Consider the following 16,496-nt stretch of genomic DNA (forward strand, 5'->3'; position numbering starts at 1 on the left):
GTCTGAGTTTACCTTCAGCTTAAAAGTAATCAGATTTTGGAATTTGGGTTTGGAGGTAGACTATTAAAATACAATAAAATTCAAATAACTTTTCACAATGTCTGAACTGTCTCTTATCTTAAGGATATGCCAAGTAAATTTGAAAATGAAGGCATCTTGATCAAGGCTCAAAGGTCAGACCACTAAGTAGAGACAGACAGTAAGCAACAGTTACAATGGGTTAGGAACACAGAGACTGCATTAAGAAAGAGGGCGTGGGTGCGGGGGCTCATGCCTGAAATCCCAGCACTTTGGGAGGCCGAGGCAGGCAGATCATGAGGTCAGGAGATCGAGACCATCCTCGCCAACATGGTGAAACCCCCTCTCTACTAAAAATACAAAAATTAGCTGGACGTGGTGGTGCGTGCCTGTAATCCCAGCTACGCAGGAGGCTGAGGGGAGAATTGCTTGAACCTGGGAGGTAGAGGTTGCAGTGAGCCGAGATCGCGCCACTGCACTCCAGCCTGGTGACAGAGTGAGACTCCATCTCAAAAAAAGAATAGTAAAGAAAAAAGAAAGAGGTAAGAGAGAAAGGACAAAATTTTATGGAAGACTAGGCACAGAAAGAACATCCAAAGGTCTTAAATACTCATCTGTGCCAGGCCCAACTGTATCCCCAGCACATAGTGGCCCACAGGTTAACTTGTACTCGTGCCATTAACTTGTTCAATTGAGCCTTAACATAACTATTTTTATCTCCCTGCAAATTGTGTTCTTTCTACTAGGGTCCTAAAAATAGGCCTTACATTGTTTAATTAAAAGAAGATGATTTGTAAAATAATCTGCCTTGGTAGGGGTTCCCCCCCACCTTTTATCATATTCATTAAATCTCAGTATGTGGTAGGCATTGTGGTGTAGGGGCTGAATTGCAAAGAAAAATTAGGCTTGAACTCCCTTAGCACATAGCCCCCACACCAACCAATTTACTGTGATACCCACTTCAGTCTCAGAGGAATAGGTATCTCTTTAGCTTAATAAGTTTCAGTAGTGTCTGTTTCCGGTGGATCATTTCTCTTCCCGTGTTTGCAGAAGCCTTGCTCCATCACTTATTACCCTTTATTCTTTTGTTCTTTGAACTCGCCCTATGCTTTTCCCCATCTCTATGCATACTTATATCACTGTCCTTCACTGCTTAACATCTTGAAAAACTTAGTCCTCAACTTGCTGCAAGTCAGGCTTTCCACGACCGTTTTCCTACCCCCCAAATACCACTGAAAATGCTCTCAATAAGGTCACAGATTACCTGATTTTCAAAAGCAATGGGTATTTTTTAGTCTTTGTCTTATTATGTCTCTCATAACAGTTAATGCTGTTGTCCACTTTCTTTGTTTCTGTGCTACCACACACTCCTAGATGTCCTTTGACCTCTCTTCTCTCTTTTCAGTCTGATTTGCTAGCTCCTGTCCTTGTCCACATTTAATTGCTGGTGTTCCCTAAAGTTATCTTCTGGTCCCCATTCTCATTTCACATTTCTCCCTGAGTAATCTCATCCTCTGCCTTGGCTTCTGTTTGCACAGATTCCCAAATCTATGTATCTTCAGCCCCAACCTTTCTTCTGAACCCTAGTCATATTTACCCACTTGCTTACTGGACCTCTCTGCCTGAGTGTCTCACTGGTACCTCAGACTCATGTCTAAAGTTGAATTTATGATCTTCATTCCCATGCCCTTCAACTTTTTCATTATCCTTCTATCACTTTCTCTGCAAACAGCACCATTGTCTGTTTAGTTCCTAAAACCAGAAACTTAGGAGTTACAGTAGATTCCTTCTTTACCTGTAGAAGTCATAATCACCACATCTATAGATTCTACCTCCTGGTAAATATTTTTTATTTATTTCCCCCATTCTGTTCCCACACCACCATCTTAGTACAAGCCCTTAAAATTATTTTAACTATTAATAAGCTATTAAAATATCTCATGTCTCTGTTTCTAGTCAGATTTTCTTCAGTTTGTCTTCCACATGGTTAACAGAGGGATTGGTGTAAAATACAAATATAATTTTGTCATTCCCCTCATATAAAACTTTCAGTGATTCTCTGTTGCCTGCATGGTAAAATCCAAATTTTACCTCCACAGAGTCTCTGTGTAGTGTATTTTAAATCTATTCCCCTGTTATGCTCCATGCTTAATCATACTAAATTATTTATTCTTGCCTGATTATACTGCACCATTTCTTGGCATATCTCCATGGCTTGGCAGATGCTGTTCCTTTTGTTAGGAATGCTCTTCCTCATCTTGGTTACCATGGCGAGCTTTACTTATCCTTGAAGACGAACGTAAGCATTATCTCCGTGAAGACCTTCTGGGCAGAGTTCATCATTTTCTCCTTTGTGCCATTTTTTCTTCTCTGTTGTTAATACTTTTGACATTTGCTGTGTTGTAACTCTTTATTTGTTGAACTTATATTCTAGACACTGAGTTTCCTTTAGGTCGGAGATCATGTCCTACTCATCTTTGGATCCCCAGTGCTTAACAGATAGCAGGTGCCCCATAAATGTTTCATAAAAGAGCAAATGTTTGTGCTCTCTATAAATTCAGGCTGGTGAATACAGGGTCCCATTTAAAGGAGTAATTTCTGTGCACTATGATAAGTGCCCTAAGAGAGAAATGTGCCGGGTACTGTGGCAACCTGAAAGAGGGAATGCTTGGGGGGTGTGGAGGAGATCAGAGAAAGCCTTCACAGAAGAGGACAAAGAAATAGGAAGTAGTCTTGAATGTATAGAAAAGAGACTAGTTTAAGGTGTGAGGAATCTTTAGGAGACAAATTTGGAAAAGACAGCGGAGGCCAGAAAACGAGCCCTTTTAGGCCCTGTTTTGGAATTTGAGCTTAATTTTTAAGGGAAGACATTAGAGATTTTATTCAGGAAGGTTGTAAAATCCTATTTTTACCTTACAAAGATATTTTGAGCAGTTGTGTGGAATAAGAAATGGAGGAGTGTGAGACTGGAAATAAGGACACTAAGACGAAGCCACTAGTTGAGTCTTCTAAGTTACAGCATTTGACTAGAAGGAAAAGGATTTTCACAGAGAAGGGGGAATGGTCTCTGGGTAGAATCTGGTTCTTGACATTCTTTTTTCTTGGTAAAAGAGCAAAAACATATTGCTTTTATTTTAGAGTGCGGTAGAAGCCACATTTGTGTAACTGTCTGTGTCATTACCAGTGCAGTTCTGACTTTGCACAGTGCTGCCGTGGTTGGTTTCCTCTGTTCATAGTGCCCTCTAGCATACTGGTAAAATAGTGGTGAAATATTTCTCGCAACTCTTTGACTGAATGCTGAATTGTTTCACTGAGGCAGCAGCATTTTCTTGTAACTGCATGGATAATTACTATACAAGGAACAATTATATTTGTGCGTTTCCTTTTTATTTTAGAACCACCCAGAAAATCTTTTGTTTGCCCTAGCAGCTCACCTTAACATCCAAGTGCAGTCAGTTTTCCGTTTACTACTTTCCCAGTATAAAATAAGATATTATAGGGTGTATTTGAAAACAGACTTAAAAGTAGCTAGAAACACTGCTTCAGTGCTTCTCACTGTGAGGATTTCGTATTTCATTTGTCTCACCTTCTCTACCCCCAGTTTTTGGGTATTTTATCCTGTTAGCAGAAGTTCATGTGATTTTAAAACTCTTGGCTGTACCGTTTATCTACTTTGAAGGCAAACTATGTCTTAAGTCACCTTTGTAACCTACACTGCCTGTCACAGAGTTAGCACATAAAGTTTGTTCCAGTGAAAGAGGAGTTGACATGATTTTCATAAAATTGCCAGGGGCTTTTACTGTTAACTGGCTTCCAGAGAGATTTTCTACATAAGAGAACAGTTGTCGCCCAGGCTGGATTGGAGTGCAGTGGCCGGATCTCAGCTCACTGCAAGCTCCGCCTCCCGGGTTTGCGCCATTCTCCTGCCTCAGCCTCCCGAGTAGCTGGGACTACAGGCACCCGCCACCTCGCCCGGCTAATTTTTTTTATTTTTTAGTAGAGACGGGGTTTCACTGGGTTAGCCAGGATGGTCTCGATCTCCTGACCTCGTGATCCGCCCGTCTCGGCCTCCCAAAGTGCTGGGATTACAGGCTTGAGCCACCGCGCCCAGCCAACCTTTGCATTTTTAAACTCTTTTAATTTTTAGCCATTTCGTGTCTTTTTTTTATTATTGTTATTTTGTCTTTAAGTATATTCATTTAAACATTTATTCATATCTGAATTTAGAGTGTCCTAATTGTAATGAGTATTTCTTTTCTGGACCCACTAAACCTCCTTGTTTGCTAAAAATAAGCTTTATCAGTAATGCTTACAATGATAGCATCATCTACTATCTGTAAGGACTTTGTGTGGGTTTAGATCTGTGATCCTTTGCCTTCAGTGGCTTTGTGTCTGACCTGTCATTAAGAAAATGTCTGACCTTCATGAATATTAAGAATACCTATATACACTGACCACTCCTTTCTTCTGCTAGTACTTTCTAAGGATTCCTTCGTTTATCTAAAGCACTACATCTTGGGGAGGCACTGATGCCAAGAGAGAGCATATCAGACTTACTCAGAGGGCTTACCCCACCCTCATTCAATAATTCTAATAGGATTCTATCCAGCACCCACTGAGGATTATTACAGACAGACCACAGTTACCAATAGGTTTTAAGATTGAAAATGACTGGTTTCAACATCATTTAATATACTCATTAGCCCATGTTTCCTTTTGCACAAATTTCACCAGTTTGCTATATTATTTGAAAGCAGGGCATCCTTTTATTTATCCCCATACCACCTATTTACAGTGTCATGAGAAGGACCCTCTAGTTCAGGTATTTGAAAATGTAACAGTCAACTCTATCCTAGAATATATCTATCCTGTCCATATCCTCCATGATTTTATACTCTGATCATATATACCCACTTTTCTTACCTATTTTCCTTTCCACCAACCCTTTCAGTTCTCCAGTCATTTTAATTACCTTTTTCTGAATCTTCTCCAGCTCTATTTTGTCTTTTTTGAGGTAAGTGATCTGAATTACAGATGTAGATTTTACTATGGCTTTATACATGGATAAGATTGTATGTTATGTTGTGTTTCCTACAGTTGCCTTCCAGATGACATTTTAACAACATTCTGTTAAAGACCTTAAGTAAATTTTTCAATTCTTATCTTTTGATTAAATATTGTAATGTTTACCTTGAAATTGTACCTGAAGAAAATGAAGTACTGCTAAACAAAGCTGCCAGTTATTGCTTAGTATCTTCCTTAAAGGTGTTTAGAAATCACTAAAAACATTACTACAGTGCAAGTATCCCTTGCAAAAGTTGTATGTGTCTGCTCACCTTAAGAGAGACATCACCTGACCCTGTTGGCAGGATAATACTTACAGAGAACCTGAACCAAACTTTTCATTAGACTTCTTTTAAAAAAAAAAAAAAAAAAAAAAAAAAAAAAAAATTTTAAAAAAAAAATTTTTCCCCCCTTTTTCCAAGAAAAAAAAAAAATAAGATAATTCTAAAATGATCATTTTACCCACTCTTCTCAGAGAAAAAGAATGACTGTTTACTTCGTTTTAGACACTTGTCATGCTTTGCATATATTAACTTGTGAGGTAGATAGTTACTATTCTATTTCTACGGATTAGAAAACTAGAATAAAACTGCAAAATATCTTACCCAAGGTCAACCAGTTAGTAATTGGTAGAGCCATTATTGAAATCCAGCCAGTCTAACTCCTGGGTCTGCCTTCTTAATGGACTTCATGTGCCTATATATGGTTGCTGACTTTTTATTTTAAAAAAACAGTTAAGTTATAGCCTATACTATTTGCTAATATCCTTCCTTAAGTTTTCTTATTTCTTACTCCCTTTTCCTCCAATTCCAACAGAGAATGAGAGAGATTTTACATTATGTGCCATATTGCTAAAATCCCAATCTGACTTTCACTCTCTCTAGTTTCTTATCATTTCTCCAGAACTGGATTTTTAAATGGTAAGATCTGAGATGAGAAACTTAAAAGCGTGACCCTTACCAAAGGTCTGGCAGTCACAGAGGCCCCACTTTTGCCATAAATTGTGTTCAGAACAGTTCTGTTTTAGTTTCTGATACCTCAAAAAAGGCTCTTAGTCCCCAGAGCCTATGGGAAAATTTGTAAGTAGTTCAGTGTAACCACTACCACATTTTGAAAATCTCTCAATTTAAAGGTTTACTGCCATAGTGTCTGTCTTCAACCGTGCTGTGTTGGTGAGTGGTTGATGATGATGGTGAAGACCCAAGGATTCCTATCTAAAACCCTGTTCTGTTTTTGCAGTGGATAGTCTGCTGAAATACACTGGCTATGGGAATGCTGCAGGACTGTTGGCGGCCAGGGGCCTCTTGGCTGGAGGAAGAGGAGATAATTGGTACTCAGAGGACGAGGACACAGACACTGAAGAATACAAAAATGCAAAACCAAAGTATAGTATCAAATTTCTCTTCACCTAAGTATGGCTGTGCCTTTGAGTTGGTTATTTGCCTTTTACTTCCTTTGTCTTTCATTTTCCAAGTGTTTCTTTTCTCTTGTGGATTTGCAAGCTTTCCATTTAATGGTGTTTTTAGAGGCAGTTTCATAGCTAGTGCCTTAGAGAGTGACTTCAAGTGATGGAGGAAAGCTAATAATGCAAGAAATGATATTTTCAACATGCTTATTATCTTCTCCCAAGTATAAGAGAGCTGGTGTGTTTAGGTTGTACTGAAAAGGTGTTATTGCTTACTATTTGCTTTCCTTTCCATAGGTTGAGATTTTATAAGGTATAACCAAGACCACTTATTTAAGTTGATGATTTGATGCTTAGTCTTTCTCAGAAATCTAAATGTAGGTTCTGATCCTCCCTCTTGCATAAAAGCCTTTATAAGTCAATAAAATAGTGCAACAAGACACATTAATATCAAAAGAAAAGAAGTCTGGCTTCACAGTGAATTTTAATCAAACAAACATATGGAGACTCATCTTCTAACAGATACATAAGTGCAATAAGTAGGCAAACCAGAGACTCTATGAAGTCTTCTCTGAGTCAGTGCTTACAAATTAAAGACACTATAATTATTCTCTTTTATCCCAAGATAAACCACCTCTCCTTCCTCCTATTCCCTCTCCATCCTTTCCATCCCACTCGTAACCTCAACCCATGTAAATTCTTAGTTTCCGCTTATTAGGAGTTATTTGAGCTATGTTTTTTCTGGGTTCCATTTGAAGATTTCCATCTGAAAATTGGAAAAGCAAGCCCTTTCCTTGTGACATGGTGACATTGACATGCTGTGTTTTCTGCTGGCCATCTTCTAGAGTGTGATGTGAATCATGCAATAGGTGATCGAGGATAGACTATCTGCAAAATTAGATACTTTTCAAAAACATACATTGTGCCATGCCTTGTTGACATGCAAGTAATGGGTTGTCAGAAGGTGAAAGAAATGATCAGTTCCCAATTAGACAGGACATATATGGCCTGTTTCTTAGCAAATCAGATCTGAGTAGGTAATGTTACTTTTAGCATCCCTGATGCCATCAGCCTCAGTAGGATCTTACAGAGTGTGTCCTAGAAATAGAGTTTTTGGGGGGAAAACTGACAATGACTCTAGGCACTATTTTCTTAAGACTGCCACCATTTAGAGATTATCAATTGGCTATCTCTGATAAGTATTTGAAGCTAAGATAGAAGAATCTTGCTTCTTTCTTTCCCTAATTACAGAAGTCATCATTCTAAATTAGTCTTACTAGCTTTTTTCATTCTACAAACTGTATTTCCTTATCAGTTTGATATTGATATCTCTTTATTTGAGCCATTAAAATATACCTCTTGAGAAATTTCATATTTTTAAATGAAAGTAGCAAGAAATTACATTAGGCATTTCTTACATCCCAGGATATGTGAACACATTCAGCTATGATCTAAAACTCATGAGTACCCATAGATGGTTGATATCTTTGCATCTCAATGTGTATTGTTAATTTTGTTTAGTAGAGAACTTCTGTAATGGTAATGGTCATATATATAGCAAGCACCACAATGCTACTATAACAGTAGGAAAATAGAATTATGTTACGTTGCGGAAGTGATGTTAGATTTCAGGAAGTACCTTCTGTTGAAATCAACAGCCACATTAGTATTGTTACTGTCTTGGCTCTCTGTCATGGAAAGTTTCTGTAGTTAAGCCTTACATCCCTAATTATAATCTTCAGCCTGTGGACTTTGCTTATAATATTCATAGGAATGGTATGTTTGTGTAGTCAGAATAGTCACCATTGTGAAATTTTGTTGTGTTTTTTAAACACTGCTCATTATAAGTATAAATGTGTGTTTTTCAAGTAGCATCACATCTCCCCCCTTCTGATAGATTCGCGTCTGTTTTTCTCTTAAATTTTCCTTCTTTAAAGTGAAAAAGTGTGGTGAGATATTTAATGTTACTTTAAAATGTTTGTTCAAATGATCTCTATGGAAGTGGTGGTAAACAAAGTTCTTTGCAAGCAGGAGTACCCTTTGCACTCTGTGGAGCGATCCACAGAGCTCAAAGAACTTGTTTCCTAAAAACTGTTGTAAAAAATTTTTTACCAATCAAACTTATAAAATCAGCATCTGAAAGGATTGCTTATTCCCCTACCCCTGAATACCATTCACCAGTCAGAGTTCCCAAGATCTCAGTCTGCTTTTCTTGTGATGCATTTATTCACAACAGTTGCTACTATTGGCAGAAGCAGAGAACTTACTCTTCATCCAGTTGTCTCTAGTCCCATTGTCAAAACTTTAAGTGGATTCTGATTAATGCACCAAGGTAACCTGTAATCCTTTACTGGAATCTGAAACCAAGAATTGTATGGAGCTTATATTCAGGCTATGGTAGACAGTTAATATCACAACAAAGCCTTTTGTGTCAAAATAAATGTATTTAATGGACTGGAAATGGCTTTCTGCAATTAGCACACTTAGAGAAAATACACTCATAGAATTGAGTTACATGCCACATAAATTTTTGATGTATGTCTAGCCAGGTTTGTTGAAAGTTTTCAGATAAACTTTAGTCCTGTGTCAAAGGGAAACCAAACTTCTAAATTCTAACTTTTATACCTGTTTCTTTTATGCCTCTGAGAATGGAGGTCCCTTGACTGTAAAGGTGATATAACTGGCTGGTATGGTTTGTACATTATTCTAGACATCAATTGAAAGATGTGTGTCTAATGACATTTGTCTCCTTTTAGATGACTGGCTTTCACAGGGTGCATAGGCATCTAGAGGCCCAAAGAGGTGCCTTTAAAAGACTGCTTTGTGGAGGGATAGGAGGAACAGATGGCCAAAAGTGAACAGAACCCTAGGGAAACTCCTTGCACACTTAACACACCACACTAGTTCATAATCAGATCCAAAAGCTTAAAATCATTGTACTAATAAACTCAGGGGTGTTTCCTTCTTAATCATATTTTTCTCAGCTCTAGCTATGCCACCAGCTGTATAAAGTTTCTTCAGCACAAGGCAAGATACTTTTTCTTTTATTTGTCAAGATTTTGCTATGCTGCTTCAGTCAAGGCTTTTATAGTTGTTGCGTTATATTGGGCTTTATAAATTTCTTTATTTTAATATTAAATATTTATTGAAGTAAGTGACCCAGAAACCGGGACATGAAGGTTTTTCTCTTTGCCCATTTTGGGCTGTGATGACATATTTATGTAAAATAGCATTTCTAGGAACTAGAACCTATTACTGTAAGCAGTCATAGAACGTATCTAAATTCAGAGTTCTAAAAGACCAGAGGTAAAATAGGCTAGTGTATTAGCTTAACTACAGTATTGAGCCTTGCTCCAGTGTTTATTTGCTATAGATTCACAATTGTCAGTTTTCTATATCCTTTATGTCAAGGTTATTACTCTTAAACAGCCTTTCATGGGAAATATTTAAAAAGGACTATAATTTTAAAAGGCATTTTGAGGCCTTTTTTGTTTTATTGCCTAGATGCAATTTGGTATTCCTGTATGTATGTATATTCAGTATGTATATATTTATGTGGCTAAGACATGGTAGATACATAGTAAATATCAGATAAGTAAATGAAAGAATGACACCATATTACACTGGTTCTTTCCATTGCAAATGTAATGCAAAAACCTGAATTAGGATATGCTTTCATAATTTACCCTACTTCTTTTATGTAGAATCAGTGTGTTATTTATATGATAATTCTCAAATTACTGGAGACATTTTGAGAAACTGGTATCTCTTCAAAATATATCTGAATTTAAAGCAAACACCACAAAACCAGCTATTTGTTGCATGGTTTTTTAAATGAAGATTACACGTGCATCTCCATAGTAAGGATTTGACTGAATAGAGTAACTTACCTCCTGGATCATCCGAGGCCTTCTGTGTTGCCTATTTCTCCACAAGTGGCTCACTAGTGCTAGTAACAATAGCTGGTATTTATTGAGTACTTAACATGTGCCAGGCACTTCTCTAAGAACTAGACAAATATTATATAATCTTCACAACAATCCTTTGAGGTAGAATTAGTCTCATTTTATAGACGAGAAAACTAAAGGCAATGAATCGAGTAATTTGTCCAGGGCAAACAGTTCATAAGTGATCAGGCGGCCTGACTCTAGAGCTTGCGGTTTTTGGGAATTTTGTTGTTTTTTGAGGTAGGCAAAGCAAGTTTTATTGTGCTCTTCACTCTGCCTTTTTACTTTGGGGATACAATATGTAACATCAGATTTACCATTTTAGTCAGTTTTAAGTGAACAAATTTGTAGCATTAAGTACATTTACACTGTTGTGCAACCATCACCACTATCTCTCTTCAGAAGTTTTTCCTTGTCCCCAATGAAACTCTGTACACATTCCCCTCCTTCTAGCTCCTGGTAACCACCATTTTACTTTCTGTCTCTATGGAATCTAAGAATGTCTATAAATGGAATCATATACAATATTTCTCCATTTGTGACTGGCTAGTGTCACTTAGCATAATGTCTTTAAGATTTGTTCATGTTGTGGCACATGTCAAAGTTTCAGCTGAATAATATTCCATCATATGTATATACATTATATATACACCTTTTGGTTGTGAATAATGCTGGTGAACATGTGTCTACCAATATCTGTCAAGTCCCTGCTTTCAGCTCTCTTGCGTGTACACCCAGAAGTGCTGTATCACATGGTAGATAGTTCTTGTGTTTAATTTTGTGGCCAGCCTGCCATACCATTTTACATAGCAACTGCACCATTTTATATTCCCACCAGCAGTGTACAAGGGTTCCCTTTTCTCCACATCCTCACAACACTTACTAGTATTATTTTTTCTGGGGTGTTTGTCTTTGTGATTTTTAGTAATAGCCATCCTAATGGGTGTGAAGTCAGAGCTTATTTTAACTTCTGCTATATTCTGTTTCAAAGCCAATCAAAGAGAGAAATGAGTTTGCCCTTCAGATAGCTTCCCTGTTCTCAGAGCATCTAGAAAACAAAAGAAAGAAAATGTATCTGTGTATATACTCTGATATCCCTGAAAACACAAAAATCCATGTGATTCATTCTAAATTGGTAAATATTCACATACATCTGTCAGGTAGTTCTGGTCCTATCTTCATAATACATTCTGAATCTAATTACCCTTTTTATTTGCCATGGCTGCTATCACTCTGGTCCAAGCTAAAATCTCTCTCTCCAGGATCATTTTAATAGCCTTCTCACAGGCCTTGTTGCTTCTACCTTTGTTCCTCTTCATTTTGTTCTCAACACAACTGTCAGTGGGATCCTTATAATATGTAAATCAGACTAGTCAACTGTTCAGATGTCCTCACAGTGGTATACTTGCACCCTTTCTTGCTATACTATTGCCACACTGACCTCTTTACTATGTGTCAGGCTCTGCAGACACATTCCTGCCTGAGGCCTTTCTGTTGACTGCTGTTTCTTCTGCCTGGAATGCCTGTCCTCCAGATAGCTGCCATATCTCTCTCATTCCCTCACCGCCTTCAAGTCTTTACTCAGGTATCACCTGTTCTGTGCCCTTATTAACAGTTGCTGCACTCCTGCCTTTACCACTCCATATCATACTTCTTTACATTGTTCTTTTTTTCTCACAGTGCTATTCACCTTCTGACAGTCCATATAACTTACTCATTCATTAAGTCTATTTTCTCCTCCAAAAAGTAAGCTCCAAGAGGGAAGAGGGGTTTTGTTTTGTTTTGTTTTGTTTTGGTCTGTTTTTGTTCATGTAGATGTGCCCAGCACACAGTAGGCAGTCAGTAAATTTTTTTGTTTTGTTTTGTTTTGGTTTTGGTTTTGGTTTTGGTTTTGGTTTTGTTTTGAGACAGAGTCTCACTCTGTCGCCCAGGCTGGAGTGCAGTGGCGCGATCTCGGTTCACTGCAAGCTCCACCGCCTCCCAGGTTCACGCCATTCTCCTGCATCAGCCTCCCAAGAAGCTGGGACTACAGGCACCTGCCACCACGCCTGGCTAATTTTTTTGTATTTTTAGTAGAGACAGGGTTTCACCGTGTTCGCCAGAATGGTCTCAATCTCCTGACCTCGTGATCTGCCTGCCTCAGCCTCCTAAAGTGCTGGGATTACAGGCGTGAGCCACTGCGCCCGGCCGGCAGTCAGTAAATTTTTGTTGGATGAATGAATTTTTTGAGTCAGTCAGCCCTTCCTCAGCATTAGGATACCAAGAAAATTGAGTTCCCTTTCCTCATCAAGCTCGACATCTAGTTGAGGAATGGGAGCCAGGGAATGGAATTCAAGAAAATTCAGATATGGTAAATTTCCATTTTGTTCTTTATATTGTTTCTTGGGGGAGCAATGTCTTCTGGGTTTTTCCCCCCTGGAAAGTTGTTTTAGTTTCATTCGCATATAACATCTCCTTTCCCACTAGCCTGTCCCCTTTTTTCCTGGTCTTGGCCTTTTCTAAAAACCCTAATCCCTTTCGTAGAGGTTGCAAATTGTCTGGATTTAGCCCACAAATATGTTTTGTTTGGCTTGCCTCATATACTATTGGTTATTTGGTTTGTGGTTTTGCTTTTTTGTTTTACACAGTGCTTCTTAAAATAACTTAATTACTTACCAACATTTAGAATTCAGATGTTTTAGATGAAAATCTTGATTTCTAACTTCTTTTGAAACAAATGGAAGTTCTGGTAACATATCCCGTAGATATTTTAGATGAAAATCTTGATTTCTAACTTCTTTTGAAAAATTGGAAGTTCTGGTAGCATAGGGCCTGCATGCTACATGGCAACCAACTGATGGAACTGAGTAGCTGTGGTTTCCTTCATATGAGGTATAAGCTCCTTTGGTTTGACAGCTTATCCTATTCACTTATCCTACCTGTCCAACTCCTGTAGGTTGACTTTAGAGTTCCTTTTTTAACCAGAATGCTTTGAATAAATTTAAGCCACACATTGGTAGAGATTGAAGTTAATTTTCTTATAGCTGAATTAAGTTTTAATGGATCTTTTTTGTTAAATGGCCTAGTACTATTGATGTTGGCCAAAGGTAACAAAAATTTGAAGAAAGAGCAAAAGACTTGAAATACAGTTCAGGTTTTATACCTGCATTCATTTGTCCATACCTTTTTAGTGTGTCTTAATCCTTTTGTCTCCAGGCCCATAGCTGCTGTCAGTTCATATAATAGTCTTATACAAAATTTGTGATGAAATACCACAGATAAGAATTTAGACACTTCTTGTCACCTAATTGGAAGTCATAAATAGTAGGATTGGAGTGCTACGAAAATGGGACAGGGGAGCAGAGACAAGGTGGAGGAGATGATGATAAATATAATTACCCAATAAAATGTCTGCCACAATTAGTGTTCTTAAAGCATCTTAAGACTCCAAGTTTTGGAATGAAATAAAAGTAACTCCAGAATTTCATAGTGTTAAGATCTTGAAACCTGGACTGTGGCATCTCAGACTGTACTATTTGAGGTTGTAAAGGTGTCAGGTATTTGTTCCACCAAAAGTAATCTATTTTATGAAATCTCACATCTTTGTTGTCATGGCGACTATTACTTGTTTTCTCTTCCTTTCTGGGTGGGGAAACTACATGAGACTCTGGTTTGAAGTGGGGAGTGGGAGGAGAGACAGTATTTTTCTGCCTGCTGCCATAGCACACTGGCATTTTTCCCATAATAGAGTGGTACACTGTACTTCAGTGCCCTAACTTGTGTTTTCTGTGGCATTGTTTACATTCTCCAGAATATCCAGGGGGAAAATGTCTTTTTAAAGGAAAAAATGAAACCCAAATCCCTAGAATGACTGGAGGGTTGGAATGTTTTACTCCATGAGTAAAAATAAATGAGTTCTTACTCTGTAAGAATGAATTTCTGGCTGCTGCTTTTATGCTCAGATAGCAAAGAATTGTGTTACTTTAGTAGCTAATTTCAGAGCAAACCATTATACCATTTTAGCAGCCAGGGGACTTGAGGTCACCTTATGGAAAACAGACTTAATTTCCACTAAGCTCTTAAGAGAACCAAGAAAACCATCAAATTGTGTCCTAATCTAGGAATTCATATAGTGACTTTGTATGCTGTGGTGCCCACAATACCACATAGCTTACCAGTGTGTCCTCCTGATGCTTTTTTTTCCCTGAAGCCTATGATCATGTGTGCAAATGTCATTATATCCTAAAAGTGCCTACGGGCCTGATTTTTCAAATCACAGCTCCATTGAATTTGAGGAGAGAAGCCATCTCTCAAGAGGCAAATAAGCATGATCTACATAGTTAATACATCTACCTACCCATATACTTTCTTCTGAGGCCTGATTTTCTTTGCTTGGGAAGTGGTATGTATCTATAATAAGCACTTTTATTCATTTATAAGACTAGTTGTTTTTCTAATTTAACAGGGGGCAGAAGAGAAACCAGTGAAAAGGGATGTGTTGTCATATGCCTGAGCAAATAATGGATGGGTGGTCAATTGTATTTTCAGTGTGGCATCTGGATACGTCTCCATAGTTCTCAGAAGCCTTGTCTGGGTCTTCTTTGTTCTTGGCTTTTAGGAAATATGATGACCCATTCAGCATTTTTGTTGATGGCCTCTAACTGGAGGCCTTTTTCTCTTCTTTTATGAGCACCTGAAAACAGAGGAAATAGCACACAATGAGTGTCTAAAGCAGGTACTCTAGACACACACACACACATACACACGCGCGCGCGTGCACGCACCAATTTAGTTGGTCTAAGGTGAGGCCCAAGCTTTTTTTTTTTTTTTTTTAATTTGAGATGGAGTCTCGCTCTGTCGCCCAAGCTTTTTTTTAAAGTTTCTCAAGTGATTCTAATGTACAGCCAAGGCTAGAAATAAATGACAAGGCTATGGGTTTTCAGGTTGCCCCAGAACCTTTGAAAGTACCTTAAGAGGAAACAAGTGGGTAGGGGACAAATAAAGGGACTCTACACCCCCATCTACTTGACTATTCCCATCTCCTTTTTGCCTGAGCAGTTCACTTTTGTCTATTTTATATGTTGGGTTTCTAATGGGGGAAAAATTTTTTTTAAGCATGACTCTAGATGTAGGTCTTATGCAAGAATGGCAAGATAGGTTTTGAATCAGGTTTTCGAGGGTGGTGAGCACTGAATCCTTCTGTAAGAATGAGTATGTCATGCAGCCTCTGAGGAAGGTAGAAAAGAAAAGTAAATCTAATAGTATTAGATAACAGTATGTAGTAAGCTAGCCTTTACCCCAAATGAGAAAAGCGCTGGTCAGTAAAGAAAGTAACTTGCCCAACCGAAAGTCTCAAACAGGGTTTTGCAAGCTGGCTACCAGAAGATTTAATTAATCACTGTGTCTTTGTCTTGGCCAGTATCTTTTATTTTATTTTATTTTTTAATTTAAACTGGGCACTGTTTTCCAGTTGATCCCAATCTCCCAACACTCCACATTATGTATATTTGACCCACTCACTCACTTGCTTATCTTAAAGGCCTGGCTTCTGAAAGCATTTATGTTCATAGACCCTAGAAGGCAATTTATTAGCAATTGCTATTTGCAGGAATATTTAATTTGATCATTAAAAACAAACTATCCCCGTTAGGTGCCATGGCTCATGGCTGTAATCCCAGCACTTCAGGAGGCTGAGGCAGGAGGAACACTTGAGCTCAGGAGTTTGAGACCAGCCAGGCCAATATGGTGAAACCCCATCTCTACTAAAAATACAAACATTAGCCAGGCGTGGTGACACATGCCTGTAATCCCAGCCACCCTGGAGGTTGAGGTAGGAGAATCACTTAAACCCGGAAGGCGGAGGTTGCAGTGAACCGAGATTGTGCAACTGCACTCCAACGTGGGTGACAGAGCGAGACTCCATCAAAACAAACAAAAACAAAAAAAAATATGTACTTGGCTGCTATAAGATACTGTAATCTCTTGTCTGCTTCTCCAGAAAAATGTTTGTTGTAGATATTTAGGAGCCATTTAAAGAGTTATCTTTTATTTCCTGTCCTCAAAAAAAAAAAAAAAAAAAAAAA

At 38.2% G+C, this 16,496-nt stretch overlaps 1 protein-coding gene across 8 annotated transcripts in view; it reads left to right on the forward strand.

Moving 5' to 3' along the window:
* RIC8B (RIC8 guanine nucleotide exchange factor B) overlaps positions 1-16,496 on the forward strand; it is a 123,456-nt gene that overhangs the window by 85,086 nt on the left and 21,874 nt on the right. For all 8 annotated transcript variants that reach the window (XR_001888392.1, XR_001888391.1, XR_001888394.1 and 5 more), the window contains exon 8: positions 6,322-6,466. Coding sequence is in view for 4 of the 8 variants with exons in the window: in XM_017888258.1 (XP_017743747.1) it covers positions 6,322-6,466 (145 nt within the window). In the remaining 4 variants the exon portion in view is untranslated. The remainder of the gene's footprint in view (positions 1-6,321; positions 6,467-16,496) is intronic.

This window comes from Rhinopithecus bieti, unplaced genomic scaffold (genome assembly GCF_001698545.2).
Source record: "Rhinopithecus bieti isolate Rb0 unplaced genomic scaffold, ASM169854v2 scaffold_17930, whole genome shotgun sequence".
Classification (NCBI taxonomy): Eukaryota; Metazoa; Chordata; class Mammalia; order Primates; family Cercopithecidae; genus Rhinopithecus; species Rhinopithecus bieti.